At 44.4% G+C, this 27,905-nt stretch overlaps 1 protein-coding gene and 2 non-coding genes across 5 annotated transcripts; all 3 read right to left on the bottom strand.

Moving 5' to 3' along the window:
* Positions 1 to 1,603: 1,603 nt before the first annotated feature.
* KHDC4 (KH domain containing 4, pre-mRNA splicing factor) lies at positions 1,604 to 27,137 on the bottom strand. 3 transcript variants are annotated; one of them, XR_748508.2, is made up of 14 exons: positions 27,021 to 27,137; positions 26,317 to 26,533; positions 21,559 to 21,687; positions 21,149 to 21,228; positions 18,370 to 18,422; positions 17,900 to 18,063; positions 16,482 to 16,693; positions 13,926 to 13,986; positions 11,798 to 11,855; positions 11,312 to 11,565; positions 6,546 to 6,719; positions 5,679 to 5,763; positions 4,575 to 4,666; positions 1,604 to 2,891 (listed from the first exon to the last, which is right to left on the bottom strand). XR_748508.2 is itself a non-coding variant. In XM_010368103.2 (14 exons), exons 1-14 carry the CDS (start codon positions 27,056 to 27,058, stop codon positions 2,692 to 2,694), a joined length of 1,845 nt encoding a protein of 614 aa, XP_010366405.1. In that variant the 5' UTR covers positions 27,059 to 27,137; the 3' UTR covers positions 1,604 to 2,691. The 3 variants fall into 3 exon arrangements, 2 of the variants coding, with proteins under 2 accessions (XP_010366405.1, XP_030790868.1); XM_010368103.2 differs by having other exon boundaries at positions 5,679 to 5,791; XM_030935008.1 differs by lacking the exon at positions 1,604 to 2,891 and having other exon boundaries at positions 4,541 to 4,666.
* LOC115899444 lies at positions 9,849 to 9,985 on the bottom strand. Its single transcript, XR_004059149.1, has one exon. It is a non-coding gene; the product is annotated as a small nucleolar RNA SNORA42/SNORA80 family (small nucleolar RNA).
* LOC115899449 lies at positions 16,810 to 16,938 on the bottom strand. Its single transcript, XR_004059154.1, has one exon.
* Positions 27,138 to 27,905: the final 768 nt, after the last annotated feature.

Genomic DNA, 27,905 nt, shown 5'->3' with positions numbered 1-27,905 from the left:
GGATGACTGCTTCACAGCAGAAAAATGACTTTCCTAAAGGAGTGGTCACAATGACTTTGGCTATTGAAACCCAGATTCATTCTCAAAAACCAGATGTTCACAACACTCCCTGATCAGAGTTCTGTGTATGTTTTTTAAACACGTATAAGACACACAAAAACTTGTTTTAAATAAATGTACCACACTCTGGCAGGAAAGAGAGCTTGTTAAGCAGCCTTGAGTTAAATACAAAACTGAAGCCACCATAACCATATTCCCCTCTAGGTAGCACAGGTGCTAGAAAAAACTGACACTGGAAAATTGTTCTGATGCAGCTCTGCCCACCACTGTTCTTTTTAAATGTCTTTCTGGGCCAGGCGCGGTGGCTCACACCTGTAATCCCAGCACTTTGGGAGGCCGAAGCGGGCAAGTCATGAGGTCAAGAAATCGAGACAATCCTGGCCAACATGTAAAACCATCTCTACTAAAAATTCAAAAGAATTAGCTGGGTTTGGTGGCATGTGCCTGTAAGTCCCAGCTACTCGGGAGGCTAAGGCAGAAGAATCACTTGAAGCCGGGAGGTGGAGGTTGCAGAGCTGCCTGAGCCGGTGCCACTGCACTCCAGCCTGGCAACAAAGCAAAGCTCCGTCTCAAAAAAAAAAAAAAAAAAAAAAAAGTCTTTCTGGTCAGGCATGGTGGCTCACGCCTGTAATCCCAGCACTTTGGGAGGCTGAAGTGGGCAGATCACTTGAGTATCAGGAGTTCAAGACCAGTTTGGCCAAAATGGTGAAACCCTGTCTCTACTAAAAATACAAAAATTAGTTGGGCATGGTGGTAGGTGCCTGTAATCATCGCAGTTACTCAGGAGGCTGAGGCTGGAGAATCACTTAAACCCAGGACCCAGGAGGTGGAGGATGCACTGAGCCAAGATTGCACCATTGCACTCCAGCCTGGGCGACAGAGCGAGACTCCATCTCAAAAAAAAAATAAAATAAAATGTCTTTCCAAGAATAACATATTTTCTTTAATATCTGCTTCAGTCATGAAGTCCTTTTAATACCCTATTAAATAAAGGAGGGCTAAAATGTGAAAATGGAAAATATCCAGCATAATAATCCTTAACATTTTCTTTTTTTTTTTTTTTTTTGAGACGGAGTCTCGCTCTGTCGCCCAGGCTGGAGTGCAGTGGCCGGATCTCAGCTCACTGCAAGCTCCGCCTCCCGGGTTTACGCCATTCTCCTGCCTCAGCCTCCCGAGTAGCTGGGACTACAGGCACCCGCCACCTCGCCCGGCTAGTTTTTTTTTTTGTATTTTTTAGTAGAGACGGGGTTTCACCATGTTAGCCAGGATGGTCTCGATCTCCTGACCTCGTGATCCGCCCGTCTCGGCCTCCCAAAGTGCTGGGATTACAGGCTTGAGCCACCGCGCCCGGCCATCTTTAACATTTTCATTTGAACTTTAAGGGTACATTTTGCAGTTACATAACTCTTGGAACTATATGCAAACCTTGGGGTCTGTATATGTATTTTTCTGGTAATGTTATAGTTGCATTATGCTATGAGTAAAAAAGTTTATGAATTTTAGTGTATGGATGGGTTGTGGAAGAAAACAGAGAAACCACAAGCAGAGTATTTATACATTTATTTATAATGAAATTATGGTCTACATATTTACAACATATAGGAAACCAGAGGGTAAAGTTTATACAAAGCCAGCCTGCAAAGTATTCAAATGTGCAAAAATGACAGTTCAATATCTCAAACTATTCCTGGTTCAGCAGACTAGCTCCTTCACTTTCACACATCAGTATTTGATACAAAAAAAGTTCTTTTGGCAAAACCTGTAATGCCAAGAAAAAGGACAAGTTGCAATTTCAGTCATTAAGTCCAAAATCCTATAGCCAGCAGTCAGATCTCTCTATTTTAGCTGCAACCAGTTCTGAGAGAGACAGACCACTGTGTTTCATTTCTGTGATGAGTTCTGACCAGTTTTAGTCAGGAAGTTTTCTCTGACCCAGCTGAAGACAGGATCTTAGAAGGGCAATAAAAACAGTAATGGCTATGAGACCAATGTGCCTGAAGGTGCCAGCTCTGGATCACCCCAATTAAAAAACACAATGAAAAAATAACTTCATTTTCCTATCCAGGATCCAGCTACATCCAACAGTTTTAAATGAGACAGCATTTTCCAAAACAGAAAGAATCCAAAATGAAACAGGGATGCAGATCTGTCAGAATTAAATATTGAAAAGGACGGTCTTAAAATAATTTCCCCACTAATAAATAGTAAGGCTCTGTTTGTAACCAGTTATGTATCAAAATTGACCAAACAGTAGTAAAATACAAATAAAACTTTCTTTATGTCAGAATTGGGTCTATTCATTTGGAAAAGGCTGGACCAGGTCAAATGTGTATGGGAACGACCCTGTTAGGATGCTTTGTTGGACAAGCACATTTCACGAACTGTTAAAAAGCTTCTGAGATAAGTTTGTGATTCTAATTAAATTTTAACAGATTCTATGCCACTGCAGAAATAAGGATTTTTGTTGTTGTTGTTGTTAAGGAACCCCTTTAAGAAAGGGTGGCACTGAATCTCAAACTTCTGCAAAGTCCAAGTTGGTTCCCAGCACAGGCCCCAGAGTCTTGTTAAATCAAATGCATGCATTATTGCTAAGAAGAGTCACTGAGGGTCAAAACTCTGTTCCACTGTTTCCTAGGGAGCCATCCAGAATGGCATCTGTTGTTTAGCTCGTGGTTGTGATGAAGGATATTGGTATCCCAAACTCCAGCCCTGTGGAAAACTACTTGCATTTTTATGACCTCCATGTTCCTCCTCTTCGTCAGATGAATCTGCGGCATAAGCCACCAAGCCAAATCCCTTCTCTGTAGTTTTCATCTTCTTGGCTGGATAATCTAGAATAGAGAAAAACAACCCCAACCCCATCCCCACCAAGGGAAAAAAAAAAATACCATAAATTCGTTAATTAAAAAAAAAAGATGTTAATTTTAAGTGGTTAGTTGGACACCATTTTGAGGTCACAGGGTCAATGGTCACCCAAAAACGTTGAAGATCACACGAAAAACAGCACCAGCATCAGCAAATGTGAATCCACCAGAACCATGTAAGAAAACAGAGAAAGAAAAAAGAAACACAAAAAAAAGAAAAAAAAAAGAAAAAAAGGAAAGTTAGCAAGTGAGTCTCTTGAGGGATGATATTTCACCTTTTAAAGAGTTAAAAGAAAAGAAGTTAAGAAAAGAAAAAAACGTCTTTTCTTCTGTTCATTTTTATGAGTACAAGCAAAGAACAAAATATCCCATGTACCTCTACAGGATTTAGAGTTCTGGGATGCTAAAAAGCAACATTTTCCTAACAGCCACAAACTGACCATTACCGACCAATAGAGCTATAAGGGGAGGTGTGTGGCTCAGCTCCCAATACAAAGCAAAATCAACCTTTATTAAGTCCGTATCAGATGACCTCCTGGTATTCACACAATATAGGCAACAGGATTTTTTTTTTTTTTTTTTTTTGAGATGGAGTCTCGCTCTGTCGCCCAGGCTGGAGTGCAGTGGCCGGATCTCAGCTCACTGCAAGCTCCACCTCCCGGGTTCATGCCATTCTCCAGGCAACAGGATTTTTAAATGACCTACTACTCATTAATATTCACTGATGCTATGTATAAAATAAGTCGACTAACTCTTTTCTAGATACACATTGGTTGGAAATAAAAGGTTGTCTGTATATAATTTTTTCAAACTATTCTTTCTCTCTCTGTCTCAAAACAACACGTTGGTTGGAAATCAAAGGTTATCTGTATACAATTTTTTAAAAACTATTTTCTCTTTCTCTTTCTTTTTTTTGAGACAGAGTCTCACTCTATTGCCCAGGCTGGAATGCAGTGGTGTGATCTCGGCTCACTGCAACCTCCACCTCCCAAGTTCAAGCGATTCTCCTGCCTCAGCCTTCCAAGTCGCTGGGATTACAGGCATGCACTACCATGTCCAGCTTAATTTTTCTATTTTTAGTAGAGATGGGGTTTCACCATGTTAGCCACGCTGGTCTCAAACTCCTGACCTCAGGTGATCCGCCCACCTTGGCCTCCCAAAGTGCTGGGATTACAGGCGTGAGCCACCGTGCCCAGCCCAAAAGTATTTTCACTGGCTAATAGATTACAGAGGTTGGATTCAACACCTGAATGAACATCAGGTTAGAAAACTAATAGCTTTATTTATGTATTTATTTATTTATGAGATGGAGTCTTGCTCTACTGCCCAGGCTGGAGGGCAGTGGTCTGATCTTGGCTCACTGCAACCTCCACCTCCCAGGCTGAAGCAATTCTCCTGCCTCAACCCCCTGAGTAGCTGGGATTACAGGTGCCCACCACCATGCCCACTAGTTTTTGTATTTTTAGTAGAGATGGGGTTTCACTATATTGGCCAAGCTGGTCTTGAACTCCTGACCTTAGGTGATCCACCCATCTTGGCCTCCCAAAGTGCTGGGATTACAGGCGTGAGCCACTGCGCCTGGCTGAGAAAACTAATAGCTCTAGACTAGTCTTAGTCACTCCCCTGTTCCCCCAGCTATACCACACTCACCATGGCTCCCTGTTAAGGTCCCAGACCCATTCCTTTCATCGGACTCTGTTTTTATTCCAGTCACTGGAAAGGCTGGTGGAGGCATCAACTGCCTATTGAAAGACAAAATGAAACTTTCTTTCAGACAATTTAAATTTTCTTAACTTATCCAGTGAATCAGAAGTGCAATTAAGTCTGCAGACAATCCTTCAAATTCATCTTAACTATTAATTTCAACTGCTTCCACCTTCCCCCAGCCCCTTTATAAAAGTATAAGGCCCATCTACACAGCAATTGCCATGACAAAAATCGAATGAACTGTTATGGAACGATATCAGCTCCTTTCTTATGAAGGTTAATATACTAATGTAAGAAAGGTAAATTCAAGCACTGTGTGGCAGGCTGAACTCCCACATTCATGTACTTCCATCCATGATATTCTAATAATTCTACAGTAGCAAAAATAGCTGAATTATATAACATTTCTGTTACTGTCTATCCTTAGGAAAATGGCCAAGATGCGGACAATGGAAGTCAAGAAAGATGTCTGAACAAGTAATAAATTATTCAGAGTCGAGTATAACTGCTTCTTGTTTTTTTTTTTTTTGTTTGTTTTGTTTTTTTTTTTGTTTTTTTTTTTTTTGAGACGGAGTCTCGCTCTGTCGCCCAAGCTGGAGTGCAGTGGCCGGATCTCAGCTCACTGCAAGCTCCGCCTCCCGGGTTCACGCCATTCTCCTGCCTCAGCCTCCCGAGTAGCTGGGACTACAGGCGCCCGCCACCTCGCCCGGCTAGTTTTTTTGTATTTTTAGTAGAGACGGGGTTTCACCGTGTTAGCCAGGATGGTCTCGATCTCCTGACCTCGTGATCCGCCCGCCTCGGCCTCCCAAAGTGCTGGGATTACAGGCTTGAGCCACCGCGCCCGGCGAGTATAACTGCTTCTAAGTCTGTAAAAGGCCTATCATTATCTTTTCCTTCATTGCATCAATTACAACAAACAGATGCATATTTGATTCAAAGATTTCATTTCAGTTTCAGAATACTTCAGCTCATAGCAATGATCACTACTCTGACTAATGGTGCAAACAAATGACATCTGAATATATTTGCATAATTATTCCAACTTACCTGTCCCTCTCTCTCTCTTTGCCTGAGGAACTTGCTGGCTTCGATCCTGCACCTTCAATCTCATTCTGACTGGAGAAGCCTGTACCTAAATTAGTCATATGAATGGGTCCATGCTATGAGCAGAAAAATACAGTGGCATTAGCAAATCTACAACTGCTGTATTGACTTTAGCTCCTTAATGTAACTGTCAAGTGCCTCATCTTTCTGATAAGTTGTAGTAAGTTAAACTACTACAAAGCTCTTTGGGATTTGCTGTGTAACTGTAGTCAAAAGTAGGGATTTTTTTTTCTCTGTAGGACTTGGACAGGGGTGTTATAATTCATTATGCTATCTATAGCCTGTTTTTAACTGACTGCCCGTAGCTCAACTAGTTTCTATAAACCTAGCTAGAAACCATAAAAAAAATTTTGGTTTAAAGAATGATTCAAGGATTCTGACAAAATGGAAAGGTACTTCTGATAAAATTGCACCAAAACTGCAAATTAAGAATCTTTTTAACTTTAGTGGCTAACTTTACAATTACATGTACAGAATCACTCCTTTTCTAGCAGTCTTGCGGGGTGGGGAGACTGGAGGGAAATATCACTCTCTTTTTTAGGTGGAGGGTAAAAGAGCACCATTGAAAGCCAAGGTTTTAAATACAAGCCACATATTGGTAGATCAATAGCTTTGAGTGAGATGTATAAGAAAGTAAGAACTCTCAGAGGCTTTCAAGAGTCTGTTGAATAGGATAAAAAACCTAACCAAAATAAATTCCAGAGAGCAGAAATCCTAGTGCTGGGAGAATGACGTGAATTTATCTTTTTTAAAGGGAGAATATAGTAGGAGAATAAGATGAAGATAGGAAAACAGGGTATTTTATTTAACCTGGTATCCAAGCAGTCCAGATTCCCGTTCATCTGGTAGCTCCTCTGTGAATCGTCTCTTCTGTGCCTGGGGCTGACTTGGGAGTGGGGGCTGGGGCTGGGGCTGGGGCTGGGGGCCAGCAGGCAAGGCAGTTTTGACAGGAGCAGCAGGAATAAAAGGACCACCCATCGGACTCTGGGACCAAAACAAACCAAGGAAGAAAAAAAGTGTGAGAATGCCCAAGGAATAAGTAAACAATGATTACAATATACTTTAAGGATCAGTAAGTATCGTATGAATTTTACATCTTCAGGTCCTTAGTTTCCTTCATGTATAATTTGGTAACAGTATCACCTAGCCTTCTCACCTTCATCCTAGGGAAACATGAAATTGACATCCTATATACAGTGCTTTGAACTTTTTTTTTTTTTTTTTGAGACGGAGTCTGGCTCTGTCGCCCAGGTTGGAGTGCAGTGGCGCAATCTCAGCTCACTGCAACCTCCGCCTCCCGGGTTCACGCCATTCTCCTGCCTCAGCCTCCCGAGCAGCTGGGACTACAGGTACCCGCCACCATGCCCGGCTAGTTTTTTTTGCATTTTTAGTAGAGACGGGGTTTCACCGTGTTTGCCAGTATGGTCTCGATCTCCTGACCTCGTGATCCGCCCGTCTTGGCCTCCCCAAGTGCTGGGATTACAGGCTTGAGCCACTGTGCCCGGCCCAGTGCTTTGGACTTTTAAGAAAACTGTGTTGTGCATTTGGGCTACTAGAAGCAAACATGACCATTAACAAACAGAACTCCAACCACTGACAGTCAACGTGATTAGCTTTCTGTAATAAGCTTTCTGTAATTTATAAATGCTGCTAATGCTTGTGGAAGAAGCAATTTCTCTTCCACTCCCTTAGTTATTAGTAAGTTACTATGTCAAGATTAAGTCTAATGTTTGAAGATGTTGTTCCAAAAAGGAATAAGGGGTATCAAAAGACAATATATATTACAGAAGAATAGGCAGGTCTGAAGAGAAAACTCTATACAGCCATGCGTTGCTTAGCAATGGTAATACGTGTTTTGTTTTGTTTTGTCTTGAGACAGAGTCTCAGTCTTGCTCTGTCTCCCAGGCTGGCGTGCAATGGTACGATCTCGGCTCACTACAACCTCTGCCTACTACATTCAAGCGCTTCTCTTGCCTCAGCCTGCGGAGGGACACTACAACCTCTGCCTACCAGGTTCAAGCGCTTCTCTTGCCTCAGCCTGCGGAGGGACACTACAACCTCTGCCTACCAGGTTCAAGCGCTTCTCTTGCCTCAGCCTGCCGAGGGACTACACGCACGTGCCACCATGCACAACTAATTTTTTTTTTGTACTTGTGATCCACTCGTCTCAGCTTCCCAAAGTACTGGGATTACAGGTGTGAGCCACTACGCCGAGTGTGAGCCACTACGCCAGTGGAAATGTTTTGATAAATGCACTGCAAGGCGATTTTGTCATTGAACAAATGTGTACTTATACAAACTTAAGATGAAAATAGCCTACTACACACATAGACTATATGATATGGCCTACTGTTTCTAGGCTACAATCCTGTATAGCATGTTACTGTACTGAATGCTGTAACACAATGGTATTTGTGTATCTAAATGTAGAAAAGGTACAGTAAAAATATGCTACTACAATTTTACAGAACAAGCATCATATATGAGGTCTATCACTAAAACGTTGTAAGGTGGCTGACTGTATTAATAACACAGCTAACATTTATTGACAGATTGGATCATCTTTTTTTTTTTTTTTTGAGATGGAGTGTCGCTCTGTCACCCAGGCTGGAGTGCAGTGGCCGGATCTCAGCTCACTGCAAGCTCCGCCTCCCGGGTTCACGCCATTCTCCTGCCTCAGCCTCCCGAGTAGCTGGGACTACAGGCGCCCGCCACCTCGCCCGGCTAGTTTTTTTGTATTTTTAGTAGAGACGGGGTTTCACCGTGTTAGCCAGGATGGTCTCGATCTCCTGACCTCGTGATCCGCCTGTCTCGGCCTCCCAAAGTGCTGGGATTACAGGCTTGACCCACCGTGCCCGGCCTGGATGATCTTACTTAATCCTCACAAACCTCTTAGATTTTTATCACTGTGCCCATTTTACATCTAAGGAAAACCAAACGCTAGACAGGTCAAGTTACATCCCATAATCACACAGCTCAAAAATGGGAAAGCATGATGAACACTGTCAATCTAATTCTAACTCACAGCATTTTTTTTTTGAGTTTTGCTTGACACCCAGGCTGCAGTGCAGTGATGCAATCTCGGCTCACTGCAACCTCTGCCTCCTGGGGTTTAAGCAATTCTCCTGCCTCGGCCTCCCGAGTAGCTAGGATTATAGGTGCCCACCACCACACCCAACTAATTTTTATATTTTTAGTAGAGACAGGGTTTCACCATGTTGACCAGGCTGGTCTTGAACTCCTGACCTCAAGTGATCCACCCGCCTTGACCTCCCCAAGTGCTGGGATTACAGGTACATGAGCCAACACAGCCGCCTTAACTCCCTGCTTTTAACCACTCTGCTGTATTGCTTCCCAATTACAAAGGACTGACACTCAAAACTGGGGACCTACAGAGCTGTCTAAATATAAAAATTAAAATAATTTCGGCCGGGCACGGTGGCTCATGCCTGTAATACTAGCACCGTAATCCTAGCATTTTGGAAGGCCGAGGCCACGGATCACCTGAGGTCAGGAGTTCATGACCAGCCTGGCCAAAATGGCAAAACCCCATCTCTACTTAAAAATACAAAAATTAGCTGGGCGTGGTGGCATGTGCCCGTAATCCTAGCTACTTGGGAGGCTGAGGCAGGATAATCACTTGAACCTAGGAGGCGGAAGTTGCAGTGAGCCAAGATCACACCACTGTACTCCAGCCTTAGCGTCAGAGTGAGATTCTTCTCAAAATAAAGTAAGAAAGGCCAGGCACGGTGGCTCACACCTGTAATCCCAGCACTTTGGGAGTCCAAGGTGGGCGGATCACGAGGTCAGGATATAGAGACCATCCTGGCTAACAAGGTGAAACCCCGTCTCCACTAAAAATACAAAACAATCAGCCAGGCGTGGTGGAGGGCGCTTGTAGTCCCGGTTACTTGGGAGGTTGAGGCAGGAGAATGGCATGAACCTGCGAGGCGGAGCTTGCAGTGAGCTGAGATGGTACCACTGCACTCTAGCCTGGGCGACAGAGCGAGACTCCGTCTCAAAAAACAATAATAAAAAAAATAAATAAAAATAAAATAAATAAATTTTACCAGGGACCACAAATAAAATTTAGGTCATAGTTTTTCTGTTATACACTGTGCAACCCCCTTCAGTGCTCACAGCCCACAGGTAAGGGGGCTGGGCAATGGTTTGAGGCTGCCATTTACTCTGGCATGGGTACACTATGAGAGGCCCACAGCGAAGGACCCACCATAAATCCATTACCATGCTCTCATGAAGTCTCTCCCCTGCCTCTAAGACCAGGATATATAAACCATCCAGATTATCATCCAGACATCTACTCTTTTCCTACAATTCTACTTTCACGATTTAAGAAATTGTGGCCAGGTGCGGTGGCTCACATCCGTAATTCCAGGACTTGGGGAGGCCAAGGCAGTCGGATAATGAGGTCAAGAGATCGAGACCATCCTGGCTAACACAGTGAAACCCCATCTCTACCAAAAATACAAAAAAATTAGCCAGGTGTGGTGGCGGGCGCCTATAGTCCCAGCTACTCAGGAGGCTGGGGCAGGAGAATGGCGTGAACCTGGGAGGCAGAGCTTGCAGTGAGCCGAGAGGTGCCACTGCACTCCAGCCTGGGTGACAGAGCGACACTCCATCTCAAAAAAAAAAAAAAAAAAAAGTAAGTATACATTTCTTAAGTTATAAAAGAAACATACCAGCATTTATAATCCTTACATTTGAAAAATTTATATATCTCTTACATAATTTTTTTTTTTGAGACACGGTGTCTCACTCTGTCACTGAGGCTGGAGTGCACTGGCACCATCTTGGTTCACTGCATCCGTGACCTCCTAGGCTCAAGGGACCCTCCCACCTCAGCCTCTTAAGTAGCTGAAATACAGGTATGTGCCACCATGTCCAGTTAATTTTTTTGTAGAGATGGGGTCTCACTATGTTGCCTAGGCAGGTCTCAAACTCCTGAGCTAAAGCAGTCCTCCTGCCTTGGCCTCCCCAAATGCTGAGATTATGTTTCCTCCTAAGATGTGAAATTGTAACTCAGTTCCAATCACTGAGAGGTGTGGTGAAGGTAGCCCCATTCTCCTTGAGGACTTTGTTAACACTGCAAAGGCAAGGTTAGGCAAACAATGGCCAAGGGTATGGCAAACTATGATTGTGGCCTGCCACCTGTTTTATAAATAAAGTTATACTGGAGTACAGCTATGCTTATTCCTTGAGGTATTATCCACGGGCTGCTTCTGCACTACAACTACCAAGTGTGATAGTTGTGACAGAGAATGTATGGCCCTTAAAGCCTAAAATATTTGCTACCTGACCCTTTATAGCAAGTGTGCCCACCAGCCCCACTTTAAACAGTTATTTGGTGTGCAAGACTGTGAAAATATAAACTTTAGGATGACATACACACATACACGCTAATCCAAAATATTCAGGTAGGTTGGTGGTAGGAACACAGAAGACAGGAAAAAAACATTCCACATTACATGATTTATTTCTGGAATACCACTACTTCCCCTCTTCCCCCAGTTTTTCCTAAATTCAGTAGTATCTTGTTGCATATCCTGACATCCTACCTGTCCAGTGCTAGCTGGAGGCTGCACTTGTGTTATCGGGTATTGTGTTGGCACAGGTGGAACTCCAGTAGGTAATGCCGGCAAGACTCCAGGTGCTAATGAAACAGCTGGTGGCACTATGCTTGGTACTCCGTAGGGAGGTTGAACTGGCTGCTGAGGAGGGGGAACAACAGGGTAACCAGACTGATAGCCATTGGATGGATAATATGGTGGTTGAGGAGGGACACTACTTATAGCAGAGGGTTGTGTATAGCCTGAGGGGGAAGAAAAAAAGTGTTTAATCAGCTGCAGCAGAATGAGACAATTTAGCTGAATATTAAACTTAATATCTAGGGAAGAAAAATACTGAGGCATGAATGGCTTTCCAAATTACCCTAAATTAAAGGGAACATTAATAGTGCCCTGGCACAGTCTAGCCTCCAGTATCATAGTTACACATAACTATCACTAGCAAAATATTTTTTAAACACTTCAAGATGTACACACCTGGTAAGGGTACAGCAGTATTAATCTGATTCACAAATCTAGAATATTCAGTATGAACCTGAAAGAGAGGGGGAAACAAATTAACATGGGACAGCCCAAGCTGTGTATTTACAAGGGTCTGATTATGTAATTCTAGGACCAAAGCCATTAGCAATTAAAATATATCTACCGATGTTCCAATCAAATTTAAACTGGTTTAACCTACTTTTTTTTTTTTTTTTTTTTTGAGATATAGTCTCACTCTGTCATCCAGGCTGGAGAGCAGTGGTGCGATCTCGTATCACTGCAACCTTTTTTTTTGAGACTGTCTTGCTCTGTCACCCAGGCTACAATGTAATGGCATGGTCTCAGCTCACTGCAACCTCCACCTCCAAGGTTTAAGCGATTCTCCTGCCTCAGCCTCCCAAGTAGCTGGGACTACAGGTGCGTGCCACCACACCCAGCTAGTTTTTGTATATTTAGTAGACATGGGGGTTTCACTATGTTGGCCAGGCTGGTCTCGAACTCCTGACCTCGTTATCCACCCGCCTTGGCCTCCCAAAGTGCTGGGATTACAGGCATGAGCCACCGCGTCCAGCCCACCTCAACATTTTAATAAGGCAGATCTATAAATTAGTAAGCCAATTTTGGGCATTAGAAGCATGAATAATCCTGAATCCCCTAAAGTATACTCAATTCTGGGGTACAAAATCATTTAGAAAGCCACAGAAATTAAGTAACTAGGAAATTTCCAAGTTGTTAGTATAACTGATGAGACCTCATTCATTCACATTTACTGGGTGACTTTTCCTCAAGGTTTACTCATGGTTTACTAAGGGTTTAGTATTTTCCTCATACTTCCTTCCTATATATTATTAAGTCCATAACCTCAAGTACCAACAAAAAGATGGGAAATGGTCAAGAAAGTTATCTGGTACAAGGGTTGGTAAATCAGGTGATATGTAAAAAAAAACAAAGGAAGTAAAAAAAACAAAACAAAGTAAAAAACAAACAAGGCCAGGCGCAGTGGCTCATGCCTGTAATCCCAGCACTGTGGGAGGCCCAGGCGGGCAGATCACGAGGTCAGGAGATCGAGACCATCCTGGCTAAGAGAGTGAAACCCCGTCTCTCCTAAAAATACAAAAAACTTAAGCCGAGCATGGTGGTGGGCATCTGTAGTCCCAGCTACTCAGGAGGCTGAGGCAGGAGAATGACGTGAACCTGGGAGATGGAGGTTGCAGTGAGCTGAGATTGTGCCATGGCACTCTAGCCTGGGCGACAGAAACTCTGTCTCCAAAAAAAAAAAAAAAAAAAAAAAAAACACCACCATAAGCTACCCAATAAGGTACCAGAGAACACAAGGTTGAACATATTCAGTCCAAAACCTGATTTCCTTTAAGTGCTATAAAGACCTAAGGTTTAACTTTTGGTTGTTTACAGAAAAAAGAATCCATAATCAAATGAGCAATCATCCCCCAAACATGTCTAACTGGTTTTAAATTATTATAGCTCTACCCTTACTTCAGACTGGAGCTATGCTAATATAAGCCAAAACCAACACAATGGGCCGGGCACGGTGGTTCATGCCTGTAATCCCAGCACTTTGGGAGGCCGAGGTGGGCGGATCACAAGGTCAGGAGATCGAGACCATCCTGGCTAACGTGGTGAAACTCCTTCTCTACTAAAAATATAAAAATTTAGCTGGGTGTGGTGTCAGGCGCCTGTAGTCCCAGCTACTCGTGAGGCTGAGGCAGGAGAATGGCGTGAACCTGGGAGGCGGAGCTTACAGTGAGCCGAGATGGCGCCATTGCACTCCAGCCTGGGTGACATAGTGAGACTCTGAGCGAGACTCCGTCTCAAAAAAAACAAAAAAAAAATAGCAAACCAACACAATGACCAGGTGCTAGGAGAGAGGAGAGGCATGGGATGATTTCTCTCTCAGACTCCAGAAGGAACCAATTCTGCCAGCACCTTGATTTCAGACTGCTTCCTGAAGTGTGACAGAATAAATTTGTGTTATTTTAAGCCACCCAACTGCAGTAACTTATTATAGCAGTACTAGGAAACTAAACAGGTGAAAGAAAGAGTTAAGACATACTCCAAAACGGCAACTGCTTTTCTGAATGAGTATCAGACAAATACAACTCACTGTTTGCAAGAGATTCTCACAAAGCTTCTTGGCAGCAGCCAGGCCTTCTGGTTTGGGGTGACTGCAAAGAAATAACCAGGAATTCAAAGGAGAGAAAAATAAATAAAAGATGCAGAATTCTGCTTTCATTTTTTCATGCTATTTTACAAATCTACATTAATACATTTACTGTAGCTCAAAATCTAGGCCTCTGAAAATCACAAAACAGAAACACAAAATAACGTAAGTCTTTTAGATATAACTATTATCATTACCACAAATATTTTATTAGTCTTTCTCTGAATAATGGTACTTCTTTTTTTTTTTTTTTTTTTTTTTTTTTTGAGACGGAGTCTCGCTCTGTCACCCAGGCTGGAGTGCAGTGGCCAGATCTCAGCTCACTGCAAGCTCCGCCTCCCGGGTTCACGCCATTCTCCTGCCTCAGCCTCCCGAGTAGCTGGGACTACAGGCGCCGCCACCTCGCCCGGCTAGTTTTTTGTATTTTTAGTAGAGACGCGGTTTCACCGTGTTAGCCAGGATGGTCTTGATCTCCTGACCTCGTGATCCGCCCATCTTGGCCTCCCAAAGTGCTGGGATTACAGGCTTGAGCCACTGCGCCCGGCCAAAATGTGTTAATATTGATATAGGTTTAAATGAAAATTATTTCAGGCTTATCACAGCTCACTTTAAGATTCACTTTTTTTGGCCAGGTGTGGTGGCTCACGCCTGTAATCCCAATACTTTGGGAGGCCGAGAGGGGCAGATCACAAGGTCAGGAGATCGAGACCATCCTGACTAACACGGTGAAACCCTGTCTCTACCAAAAAAATACAAAAAATTAGCCGGGCGTGTTGGCAGGCGCCTGTAGTCCCAGCTACTCCTAGAGGGAGTCTCGCTCTGTCGCCCAGGCTGGAGTGCAGTGGCGCCATCTTGGTTCGCTGCAAGCTCTGCCTCCCGGGTTCACGCCATTCTCCTGCCTCTCAGCCTCCTGAGTTGCTGGCACTACAGGTGCCCGCCACCATGCCTGGCTAATTATTTTTGTTCTACTTTTAGTAGAGACAGGATTTCACCGTGTTAACCAGGATGGTCTCGATCTCCTGACCTTGTGATCCGCCTGCCTAGGCCTCTGAAAGTGCTGGGATTACAGGCCAAGATTCACTTTTGTACAGACTTGTAAAAAACCAAAAGACTTGAATATAGGCCGGGCGCGGTGGCTCAAGCCTGTAATCCCACCACTTTGGGAGGCTGAGACGGGCGGATCACGAGGTCAGGAGATCGAGACCATCCTGGCTAACATGGTGAAACCCCATCTCTACTAAAAAATACAAAAAACTAGCCGGGTGAGGTGGCGGGCGCCTGTAGTCCCAGCTACTCGGGAGGCTGAGGCAGGAGAATGGCGTGAACCCGGGAGGCGGAGCTTGCAGTGAGCTGAGATCCGGCCACTGCACTCCAGCCTGGGCGGCAGAGCGAGACTCCGTCTCAAAAAAAAAGACTTGAATACTGAAGAGACAATTTCGTCTCCTAATTCAGTAATTTATCTCTTTTTTTTTGCGACGGAGTCTTGCTCTGTCGCCTAGGTTGGAGTGCAATGGCGCAGTCTCAGCTCACTGCAACCTCCACCTCTGGGGTTCAAGCAATTCTCCTACCTCAGTCTCCTGAGTTGCTGGGATTACAGGTGCCTGCCACCACACCTGGCTAATTTTTGTACTTTTAGTAGAGACAGGGTTTCACCGTGTTGGCCAGGGTAGTCTCAAACTCCTGACCCCAGGTGATCCACCTGCCTTGGTCTCCCAAAGTGATGGGATTACAGGTGTGAGCCACGGCACCTGGTTTAAGACAGGGTCTCACTCAGTCACCCAATCTGGAGTGCAGTGGTGCAAACACAGCTACCTGCAGCCTTAACCTCCTGGGCTCAAGCCATCCTCCTGCCTCAGCCTCCTGAGCAGCTGGGATTATAGGTGTGCACCACCACATCTGACTTTTTTTTTTTTTTTTTTGAGATGGAGTCTCTCTCTGTTGCCCAGGCTTGAGTGCAGTGGCACCATCTCGGCTCACTGCAAGCTCCATCTCCCGGGTTCACGCCATTCTCCTGCCTCAGTCTCCTGAGTAGCTGGGACTATAGGCGCCCGCCACTACGCCCGGCTAATTTTTTGTATTTTTAGTAGAGACGGGGTTTCACCTTGTTAGCCAGGATGGTTTCGATCTCCTGATCTCGTGATCTGCCCGCCTCAGCCTCCCAAAGTGCTGGGATTACAGGTGTGAGCCACCACGCCCGGCCTAATTTCTTTAATTTTTTTGTAGAGATGGGGTTTCGCTATGTTGCCCAGGCTGGCCTCAAACTCCTGGGCTAAAGAGGTCCTACGCCTTGGCCTCCAGAAGTGTTGGGATTATAGGCATGAGCCACCGTTCCCCAATTCTACAATTTATTTAACTAATTATAATTACTCCTAGCATTTACCTAAATCCCTCATGTTACTATTAATTACACCCGGTTTTCTCTTGCTCCTTCTGAATCACTCCTGACTGTACCAACAAGTTGACAAGAATTCACATGTCCCCTGCCCTATGCATCCATACCTGATGTAAATATACATAGGCTCAAAAGCTTCTCGGCCAGATGCTGGCTCAATGCAGCCTGAACCTTTGCCCCGCAGGAAGACTTTGGCACCTGTTTCAATCTGAATGTGCTGCAAATAGGAGCAGCCTGGACCTTCCACCTTCTCCTTAACATTAAAAGTGGGCACAGCATGTTCTAGACCCACAAATAATTTATCTTGAACATAATGCATCTGTAGGAAGAAAAGAATACTTCATATTAAACAGAGAATATATAATTAAATCCTCAATCTTTGAAATAAGTCAGTAAGAAATTATAGCAAAGACAGTCTCCTGTAAAACTGGGATAGAGTGTTGGTTAGCACAGTCAGCCCTGTGATACTCTTCAGTGAAGGCTGCTCTCTCCAACCCTTTTTTCTAGGAGGAATGTATCAGCAAAGTCTTGCTTCATCAGACTCAGCCTTCTTAGTCCTCCAGTTATCATCAAGTTTACAAATACAAACTAAAACCACTAACTTCAAAATGTACCATACCTTCTGCTCTATCAATCTCCTTTCTAGAACATATCAATATGAAGAGATATGTTCTCAGGTGTTCATTATATTGTGGAGAGCTGGATAACACACTAACAGAATACCTATGGCAGGTAACTTTCGGGATTGGAATTTGACGATTTTTTTTTTCTTCTTTATATGTATTACTTGGCACATGTCTTATTATTATTATTATTTTTTTGAGATGGAGTCTTGCTCTGTGGCCCAGGCTGGAGTGCAGTGGCATGGTCTCGGCTCACTGCAACCTCCACCTCCCAGGTTCAAGCAATTCTCCTGCCTGAGCCTCCCAAGTAGCTGGGGTTATAGGCGCCTGCCACCATGCCCAGGTAAGGTTTGTATTTTTAGTAGAGATGGGGTTTCACCGTGTTGGTCAGGCTGGTCTCAAATTCCTGATCTCTTTTTTTTTTTTTTTTTTTTTTTTTTTTTTTTTTTTTTTTTTTTTTTTTTTTTTTTTGTTGAGACGGAGTCTCGCTCTGTCACCCAGGCTGGAGTGCAGTGGCCAGATCTCAGCTCACTGCAAGCTCCGCCTCCCGGGTTTATGCCATTCTCCTGCCTCAGCCTCCGGAGTAGCTGGGACTACAGGCGCCCGCCACCTCGCCCGGCTAGTTTTTTTTTTTTTTGTATTTTTAGTAGAGACGGGGTTTCACCGTGTTAGCCAGGATGGTCTCGATCTCCTGACCTCATGATCCGCCCGTCTCGGCCTCCCAAAGTGCTGGGATTACAGGCTTGAGCCACCGCGCCCGGCCAAATTCCTGATCTCAAATGATCCACCCACCTCGGCCTCCCAAAGTGCTGGGATTACAGGAATGAGCCACTGCACCTGGACGGCACGTATCATTTTTATAGAAATGATAAAGCTATTAATGATCCCTCCCCAAAACATACCCCTGACTGGAAGGGAGGCTTCTGGCTAACAGCTGGAGACAACTGAGCGATGGGTGCTGGCTGGTGATAGACAGTTACTGTTGCACCATTAAAAGTTGGACTTGTTCCTGTGGCAGCTTTTACCACTCCATTGGTGATAATTTCTTTGATCCGGTTTACAGCTCCTTGGAAAAACACAAACAGTAAAACCGAATGGTAAAACAGTAAATTTTTTTAAAATGGTAAAACCGAATGGTAAAACAGTAAAACCGAACACAGGCAGGCCAGTGTTCAATCACTCACACGTAAATCCGCTTTATACGTTACCCAAGTATGCGGCTGTCAACCCCTCTAAACTCCCATACAAATTCGTGTACGGTTCATGAACAAGGGCTAGAACAGCCATCAGGGACAGTCTGCCAACTTGCTATACAGACCCCTGTACTTTGTTCTTCACAAAAAGTGCTACGTGAGCCAAAAACATTACTTACTGTCCACTAATTCCCGTGTCTGGCCCTGAACATGAAGATATAATGGACGATCCCTATAAAGAGAAACAAAAAAGGATGATCTCAACGTGGTCAGAACCAAAAAAGGAGTCAAATGGGTCACCAGATCTAATTTGTACTGTTTCAAGTTTCCAAATAACCAAAAGGGACTATATACATTAGAAGGGTTTTTGCTAATGTCTAAGAACATGCCTTAACAGCTGGGGAACAAATAAACTTCTTGATCTTTTTTTTTTTTTTTTTGAGACGGAGTCTCGCTCTGTCGCCCTGGTTGGAGTGCAGTGACCGGATCTCAGCTCACTGCAAGCTCCGCCTCCCAGGTTCACACCATTCTCCTGCCTCAGCCTCCCCAGTAGCTGGGACTACAGGCGCCCGCCATCTCGCCCGGCTAGTTTTTTTTTTTTTGTTTTTTTTAGTAGAGATGGGGTTTCACCGTGTAGGCCACGATGGTCTCGATCTCCTGACCTCGTGATCCACCTGTCTCGGCCTCCCAAAGTGCGGGGATTACAGGCTTGAGCCACTGTGCCCGGCTATAAACTTCTTGATCTTAAAAGTCAACTGGCCAACAGATTTCAGATCAAATCTGTTCTTATGGATTCACTACCATGATTTTCCAGTCTATGGAGATAACCCAATATTTAAGAACAGAATTCCTTTTTGCTGGCTAATAGGTTATAAACAAATGTGGTCTTGTTTATCCAAATCAATGGGGCAAACCGGGTGCTGTGGCTCATGCCTGTAATCCCAGCACTTTGGGAGGCTGAGGTGGGCAGATCACATGAGGCCAAGAGTTTGAGACCAGCCTGGCCAACAAAGCAAAACCCCATCTCTACTGAAATAACAAAAATTAGCTGGGCATGGTGGCATGCCCGAAGTCCAAGCTACTGAGGAGGCTGAGGCACAAGAATCGCTTGAACCCAGGAGGTGGAGGTTGCAGTGACCCAAGATCATGCCACTGCACTCCCGCCTGGGCAACAGAGCCAGACTGTCTCAAAAAAAAAAACAACACACACACACACAAAATTAATGGGGAAAGATTGATCATGCATATAGAGAAACCTCTTAAGGCCCACATCAACTGATAATTTAGATTCTAAATGTTAAGATGACTTAAATTATAATAAAGTGATCAATAACCATATACAGTTAATAAAAAGTGGCAGATAAAAATAACTTTTTAGGCCGGGCATGGTGGCTCAAGCCTGTAATCCCAGCACTTTGGGAGGCCGAGACGGGCGGATCACGAGGTCAGGAGATCGAGACCATCCTGGCTAACACGGTGAAACCCCGTCTCTACTAAAAACTACAAAAAACTAGCCGGGCGACGTGGCGGCGCCTGTAGTCCCAGCTACCCGGGAGGCTGAGACAGGAGAATGGCGTGAACCCGGGAGGCGGAGCTTGCAGTGAGCTGAGATCCAGCCACAGCACTCCAGCCTGGGTGACAGAGCGAGACTCCGTCTCAAAAAAAAAAAAAAAAAAAAAAAAAAAATAACTTTTTAAAGACAAAGTTCAAAACAGCAACCAAAACATATAGAAAGTTTAAATATATTCTTTGGGCCAGGCGCAGTGGCTCACGCCTGTAATCCCAGCACTTCGGGAGGCCGAGGCGGGGGGACCACCCAAGGTCAGGAGTCAAGACAATATTGCCAATATTGTGAAACCCCATCTCTACTAAAAATACAAAATGTAGCTGGGTGCGGTGGCGCACGCTTGTAATCCCAGCTATGTGGGAGGCTGAGGCCAGAGAATTGCTTGAACCCGGGAGGAAGAGGTTGCAGTGGGCCGAGATGGCGCCACTGCACTCCAGCCTGGGTGACAAGAGCAAACACTCCATCTCTAAATAAATAAATAAATTCTTGGCTTGGGGTAGGAAGTAAATTTTGTTACTTATTTTGTGTAGTTTAAGCTAATGTTAAAAATGTTGCATTTCCTAAGTACCTATCAACTGACAGTGAAGAGAAACTCAAACACTGAATGATGGAAGGAATGAAATGAAACAGATTGTCTTTACCTGAATAATCACAACGTATAACCATCATAAAGACAAAAAATATATATATGAGCCCATTTGTGAGGGTAACTATTTCCACAGAAAAAAGTTAAGAAGTATATACATGGCCACGTGCAGTGGCTCACGCCTGTAATCCCAGCACTTTGGGAGGCCGAGGTGGGCGGATCACAAGGTCAGGAGATTGAGAACATCCTGATTAACATGGTGAAGCATCATCTTTACTAAAAATACAAAAAATTAGCCGGGCGTGGTGGCAGGTGCCTGTAGTCCCACATACTCGGGAGACTGAGGCAGGAGAATGGCGTGAATTTGGAAGGCGGAGCTTGAAGTGAGCCAAGATCGTGCCACTGCAATCCAGCCTGAGTGACAGAGCAAGACTCCATTTCAAATAAAATAAAAAAAAAAAAAAAAAAGGAAGTAAAAGGAAGTATATACATTATTTCTGCAGATCATATAGGACAGAAAAAAGAAAAAAAGTATATACATTAAATGTTAGTGGTTAGTATCTTCTTTTACACTTTCCTATAATTTGTTCCCTCCAATAAAAACATTAAATGTGAAATAAAAGTACAAAAGCAGCTCCCAACATCTTGTATCTGTTTGATATCCAGAATTCTGCTATACAGTGTGCACACACATACCCCTCAAACCTCGAATCAAATATGGTGTACACGTATTACCTACGGATGAAAAACATGAGACTAACGTGAGTCATACACCCAACCCTTCCATAAACAAGAGAATACGTACCCTGGTCCCACTTTGGCTTTTTCCTCAGTTGTCATGAACCTCCCTCGAGTTGATACTGCAGCCCCACTAAGGCGGCTGATCTAAAAAAGGAAATGTTCAATGAAGATGTGGCAATTGGTTGATTTCAATGGCAGACAGATTTTCTTCCCATTCATTCATTCGACCAAGTAAGAAGGAATGAATTCTCTCCTATATCTGAAATTTTTATTCCATGGTTTCTTACTCAAATCAATGCAGAGAATTCATTTATATCCATTTCATTATCCTCCTCTGAAGTTAAATTAAACCCAGTTCTGACTTCAGAGACTATGACCCAAACTCACTAATAAATATCTAACACCTGTCTATTTAGAGGTCTTCTTTATCTGAATCCACTCACCACCTTCCCCAGAGTCCCAATGCCTCCTCACCTCATCTTGAGTCTGTCCTCGAGTCAGCAAGTTCCTACATGTGAGAGGCACATCATTAATTTCTACTTCAGCTACCACCAGGTCATCCTTGCTTTTATTGCTAGTTAGGCCTTTGCCAGGAGCCTGAAGCTAGAAAAAAGAGAAATTAGATTAAAAAGTTTTTATGGTGAGATAAAGTCTTCTTTTTTTAAATTTTATTTATTTATTTACTTGAGACGGAGTCTCTTTCTGTCGCCCAGGATGGAGTGCAGTGGTGTGATCTCAGCTCACTGCAACCTCCGCCTCCCGGGTTCAAGCGATTCTCCTGCCTCAGCCTCCTGAGTAGCTGGGATTACAGGTGGGCACCACCATGCCTGGCTAATTTTTCTACTTATAGTAGAGATGAGGTTTTGCCATATTGGTCAGGCTGGTCTCAAAACTCCTGACTTCATGATCCACCCGCCTTAGCCTGCCAAACTGCTGGGATTACAGGCGTGAGCCACCACGCCTGGCCTATTTTTTTATTTTTATTTTTTCTTGAGATGAAGTCTCACTCTATCACCCAGGCTGGAATGCAGTGGCACAATCCCAGCTGACTGCAATGTCCGCCTCCCAAGTTCAAATGATTCTCCTGCCTCAGCCTCCTGAGTAGCTGAGATTACAGGTATGAGCCAACAAACCCAGTTCATTTTCGTATTTTTAGTAGAGATGGGGTTTCACCATGTTGGCCAGGCTGATCTCGAGCTCCTGACCTCAGGTGATCTGCCCACCTTGGACTCCCAAAGTGCTGGGATTACAGGCATGAGCACTGTGCCCAGCCTAGATAAAGCCTTTTAGTCATCCAAAATACAACTATCCTTTCCCAAATCCCGCACCTCCCTACCCTTCCCTTCATCTGCCTGTAAACACAGTTGGTCATTCTTCATAAACGAATTAACAAGCAAACAAAAACCTCACTAAATAAAGTCTATCTGCTTGAAGGCCACAATCAAGATTTCTCTGTGACCTTAGCCCTATGTGAATTTTTTTTTTTTTTTTTTTTTTTGAGACGGAGTCTCGCTCTGTCGCCCAGGCTGGAGTGCAGTGGCCGGATCTCAGCTCACTGCAAGCTCCGCCTCCCAGGTTTACGCCATTCTCCTGCCTCAGCCTCCCGAGTAGCTGGGACTACAGGCGCCCGCCACCTCACCCGGCTAGTTTTTTGTATTTTTTTAGTAGAGACGGGGTTTCACCATGTTAGCCAGGATGGTCTCGATCTCCTGACCTCGTGATCCGCCCGCCTCGGCCTCCCAAAGTGCTGGGATTACAGGCTTGAGCCACCGCGCCCGGCCAGCCCTATGTGCATTTTTATGACCACCTAATTATAGAAGCACTAGGGACTAGAAGCTACAACCTTCAGAAAGAAAATTAAAGAGCAAAGTTATGATACTCTATAGCTCAGTTAGTTGGCTGTACATGGAGTAAAACATAATAGAAGGTAGAGAAGCAACGCACACAACACATATACTTCAAGCGTATAATAGGAAGTTGTTTTGTGCCACTCCCACAATCATAACATAAAATCCAACTAATTCCATCCTTGTAAAGTTCTCAAAAGCCCTTAAATTGTATCTAACTAATCATTCCTCACTCTATTACGGAAGAACAAAGAAGAATGAAAAGCCATTAAGATGGTAAAACCTGATCTAGTTTCTTTCAATTTAAACTACAAGGAGTTCGTGACCAGCCTGGTCAACATGGTGAAACCCTGACTCTAGTAAAAATACAAAATTAGCCAGGTGTGGTGGTTTGTGCCTGTAATCCCAGCTACTCTGGAGGCTGAGGCAGGAGAGTCCCTTGAAGCCGGGAGGCACAGGTTGCAAAGAGCCGAGATCACGCCATTGCACTCCAGCCTGGGCAACAAGAGTGAAACTCCGTCTCAAAAATAAATAAATAAATTACAAAAAAAAAGGCTGGGCCGGGTGGCTCACTTGAGCCCATGAGTTTCAGACCAGCCTGGGCAACATGGCAAAACCACATCTCTACAAAAAATACAAAACATTAGCTGGGCATGGTGGCATGAGACTGTAGTTCCAGCTACTCAAGAGGCTGAGGCAGCAGTAAGCAGTGATTGCGCCACTGAACTCCAGCCTGGGCAACAGAGCAAGACTCTATCACATGAAAAACCAGAAAGACAGACAGAAAGACAGAAAGAACGAACGAATGAACGAACCAACCAAACAGGCTCATGCCTGTAATCCCAGCACTTTGGGAGGCTGAAGCAGTCTGGGCAACATGGCAAACCCATCTCTTCCAAAAATAAAAAAAAAATTAGCCGGGCACAGTGGCATGCGACTGTAGTCCTACTACTTGGGAGTACATACTACTTAACCGTGCCACTGCACAGTCACTGCCTGGGCAATCAAGCCAGACCCTGGGACCACAGGCATGCATCACACCTAGCTGTTTTTGTCTTTTCTGTAGAGACAGGGTTTCAGCATGTTGCCCAGGTTGGTCTTGAACTTCTGGCCTCAAGTGAACCACCGACCTGCCTTAACCTCCTGAGTAGCTGGGACTACAGGGGCCTATCTCCCCAACCTATGTCTAGAAGGTAAGATATTGTTTACTTTGTGCATTAAATACATTTTTTAAATGTGGAGGCAAAACTAAATACAAACTCAACAATATCACCTTACCTTTATTTAACCCCCTATAGTATTCATTTACATTATCATCTCAATGAATCCTTATGACCGCCTTTAATAATACTTATCAATGTTGTCTAAGAGAACTTTTGGTGACAGGTGTTCTAGTCTATCACTCCAATATGGTAACCATTTAGCCACATGTGTCTGTTGAGCACCTGACATGTGGCTAATGTGACTAAAGGTCTAAATTTTAAATTGTATTTTGTTTGGTTTTGCCTTGCTTTTTGCTTTAACAACAGGAATTTATTTCTCACAGTTATGGAGGCTGATAATGTATTTAATTATTTTTATTATTTAGACAAGTTCTCACTCTGATGCTCAGGCTGGAGTGCAATGGCAAAATGACAGCTCAATGCAGCCTCAAGCTCCTAGGCTCAGGTGATCTTTCCACCTCAGCCTTCCAAGAATCCAAGAAGAATTACAGAGGAGCTGGGACTACAGGTGTGAGCCACCACACTCAGCCCCTTAATTTTAATTTAAATTGCCACATGAGGCTAGTGACTACTGCACTACACAATGCAGGTATATATTACCAACGAGAAAGCTGAGTTTCGTTACGCCAAAGCCATGTAACCAGTAACTGTGGATTCTGGGTTTCAAATTGTGGATTCTGGGTTTTCAGGTTTTATGATTCTAAATTCAGTGTTTATGTATCTTGCTGAGGTCAACTACCTAAAGATTATTATTTTAAGGGAAAAAAAGAGCTTAAACTATTAATATCAGTATTAAGAATCTTAATATACAAGGAGCATTACATCTTCGTCAAGATGTTTTTAATTTTTTCGGCCGGGCGCGGTGGCTCAAGCCTGTAATCCCAGCACTTTGGGAGGCCGAGACGGGCGGATCACGAGGTCAGGAGTTCGAGACCATCCTGGTGAACACGGTGAAACCCCGTCTCTACTAAAAAAAAAATACAAAAACTAGCCGGGCGAGGTGGCGGCGCCTGTAGTCCCAGCTACTTGGGAGGCTGAGGCAGGAGAATGGCGTGAACCCGGGAGGCGGAGCTTGCAGTGAGCTGAGATCTGGCCACTGCACTCCAACCTGGGCGACAGAGCAAGACTCCGTCTCAAAAAAAAAAAAAAAAAAAAAAAAAAGATGTTTTTAATTTTTCCTCATAAAACAATCTTTGCAAACAATAGGCTGCACATGGTGGCTCATACATGTAATCCTAGCACTTTGGGAGGCTGAGATGAGCCTGATCAACATAGCGAAACCCTGTCTACTAAAAATACAAAAAAAAATTAGCCGGGCATGGTGGCATGCACCTGTAATCCCAGCTACTTGGGAGGCTAAGGCAGCAGAATCACTTGAACCCAGGAGACAGAGGTTGTAGTGAGCCGAGATCACCCCACTACTGCACTTCAGGCTGGGAGACAGAGTGAGACTCTATCAAAAAATAAATAAATAAATAAATAAATAAATAAAACCCTACAGGTTCTAATTAGAGATGACACTATGGGGCTCACTTGATTTACCTGAACTTCTCCTTTGAGTTCAGGGAAAAAGCACATATATTAAAAACATGTTATGTTGCTTTAAATGACTATGGAAATAGAACTTAAGTTGAACTAAGTGGACAAGGACAAGACAAGGTATTTCGTCCATAAATGTAATCAGCCCAATCAAAAATGCCTCGTATGTATTTGTAACAAAATATCTTCTGGAACATTCCAAAACTGAATGATCTCTCAACTACTATATCCATTTTATCCTTTACTAACACAAATTATTATGTGATTACAGAATTACAAACTTTTTTTTTTTTTTAAAAGACGGAGTCTCATTGGGTCGCCCAGGCTGGAGTGCAGTGGCATAATTTCAGCTCACTGCAACCTCCGCCTGCTGGGTTCAAGCAGTTCTCCTGCCTCAGCCTCCTAAGTAGCTGATTACAGGCGCGTGCCACCATACCCGACTAATTTATGTACATTTAGTAGAGACGGAGTTTCAACATGTTGGTCAGGCTGGTCTCGAACTCCTGACCTCGTGATCCACCCGCCTCAGCCTCCCAAAGTGCTGGATTATAGGCGTGAGACACCGCGCCTGGCAAAACAACTATTAAATTCGCAATTAGTGGAGACCCTTCGACTTCAAATACCTTCTCAGAAGCATTCTGTGTTGGTTTCAGCTTCCCTTTTGCCATGAGCATGGCATTGATCTTGGCAGCCACAGCAGCAGCAGCATCCAAGGCACCTGAAGGAGCAGCTGTGGTGCCCCCAGGACTTCCCCCACTGCTGGTGACCTCCCCACCCGGGGCCGCTGGAGGGAGGAAGAGAAGTGGGGCTGGAGCTGGTTGGTCCCATTTGCTGCGTCGCCTACATGTAGAAAAAGGAAAACATTAGGCCTCAAAGCTTTCATGTATGTTATTCTTTCCTTACTACGCCTTAGCACCCCATTTTCCCTCTATTATATTCCACTTACACTTCCGAATCACCTTCTAAATCTAAAACTCCCCTCTCCTTAAACAATTATTGCTATATTTAACAAACCCACACTTTCCACCCTTCCCCAAAATCTTTCGTTTCTACTGTCACCTGTATCAAAAGACTCCACTCTATCCTGCACGCTCTCGTTTACGCCTTCCCCTTGGCTCGCCCTTCCAAAAGTCCCCGTTTCCCTCCTCCCTCGGATCCCAGCCGGCCCTTTAAGGGCCCCAGGCCTGCTCAAGATCTTTCTCCCCAAACGTCCAGCCCTTTACTTCCTACTTAAGGGGCCCTCCACCCCAAACGCAGCTTCTCAGGGTCCCTCCGCCTCTCCCGCGCCCCAGTGCTCGCTCCGATGCCCTCGCCTCTGAAGCCGTACCCGCCAGCTCCAGGATGTGTCGCGCTCCCCGCGGACATGGCGACCGGTTCTACTCAACCACCCGCCAACTACCCGACTACCACCTTCTCGTCACTTCCGCCCCCAACGCTCTTACGCACAGCCTTTTCCGGTCGTGAGGCCGAGCGGTTCCGGTGAAAATGTCGATTCCGATTGGACTCTTGACGATTTAAAGGCGTCTGGCGTTTCTGAAACAGGTAGGGTGTGATCTTCCGGGTTGCCCCTTACCCTTAAGAAAGATGGCTGCTATGCCTACTATAGATGCGGAATCGGGCCTAGCCGAATCCATCTTTATCGTGGGCATGTTGTGAGACAAGAAGACAATACGCATGAGTCAGATTAAACAGGTTTCTCCTCAAATTCCGCTACGTTTGTGTTGAGTCCTAGTTTCTGTCTGGGGAGACAGCCTTCCCGCGGCTTTTGCCCGTTTCACGTTTCTGTTACTTAGGAAAAGGAAAATGATTCGTTGCCAAGATCATTTGAAGAATTTCTCTGTCTGTTTGGTCCATTTCTGTGCACCAAGCAGGGAATATAAACATAAAAAGATGAATAAGCCGCAGGCCCTGCCGTTCTGGTACTCTCAATGTGGCAAGGCAGATACACAGGCAAATATGTATGATAGAGTTGTATATTAAGCAAAGGTCGAAGAAGATAAGCTGCTCATCTTGCTGGAGCGTCTAAGAATGGGACGCTAAAAAGCCGGTAGAGTGCTGGAGAAGCGATCAAGCGTAGGTTATGGAGCATCCTGTTCTGGGATCTGTGTACTTAACGGTTGAGCTGGCTGGAGTGCGGGAGGCCAGGAGTTGAAAGGCCTTGAATGAGTTGATTCTGTAGGCTAAAGATTTCTTTTTTTGAGACCGAGTTTCA

Source organism: Rhinopithecus roxellana, chromosome 8, assembly GCF_007565055.1.
Source record: "Rhinopithecus roxellana isolate Shanxi Qingling chromosome 8, ASM756505v1, whole genome shotgun sequence".
NCBI lineage: Eukaryota > Metazoa > Chordata > Mammalia > Primates > Cercopithecidae > Rhinopithecus > Rhinopithecus roxellana.
Note: the sequence above shows the minus strand (reverse complement) of the source record. Positions and strands in the feature narration are given on the sequence as shown.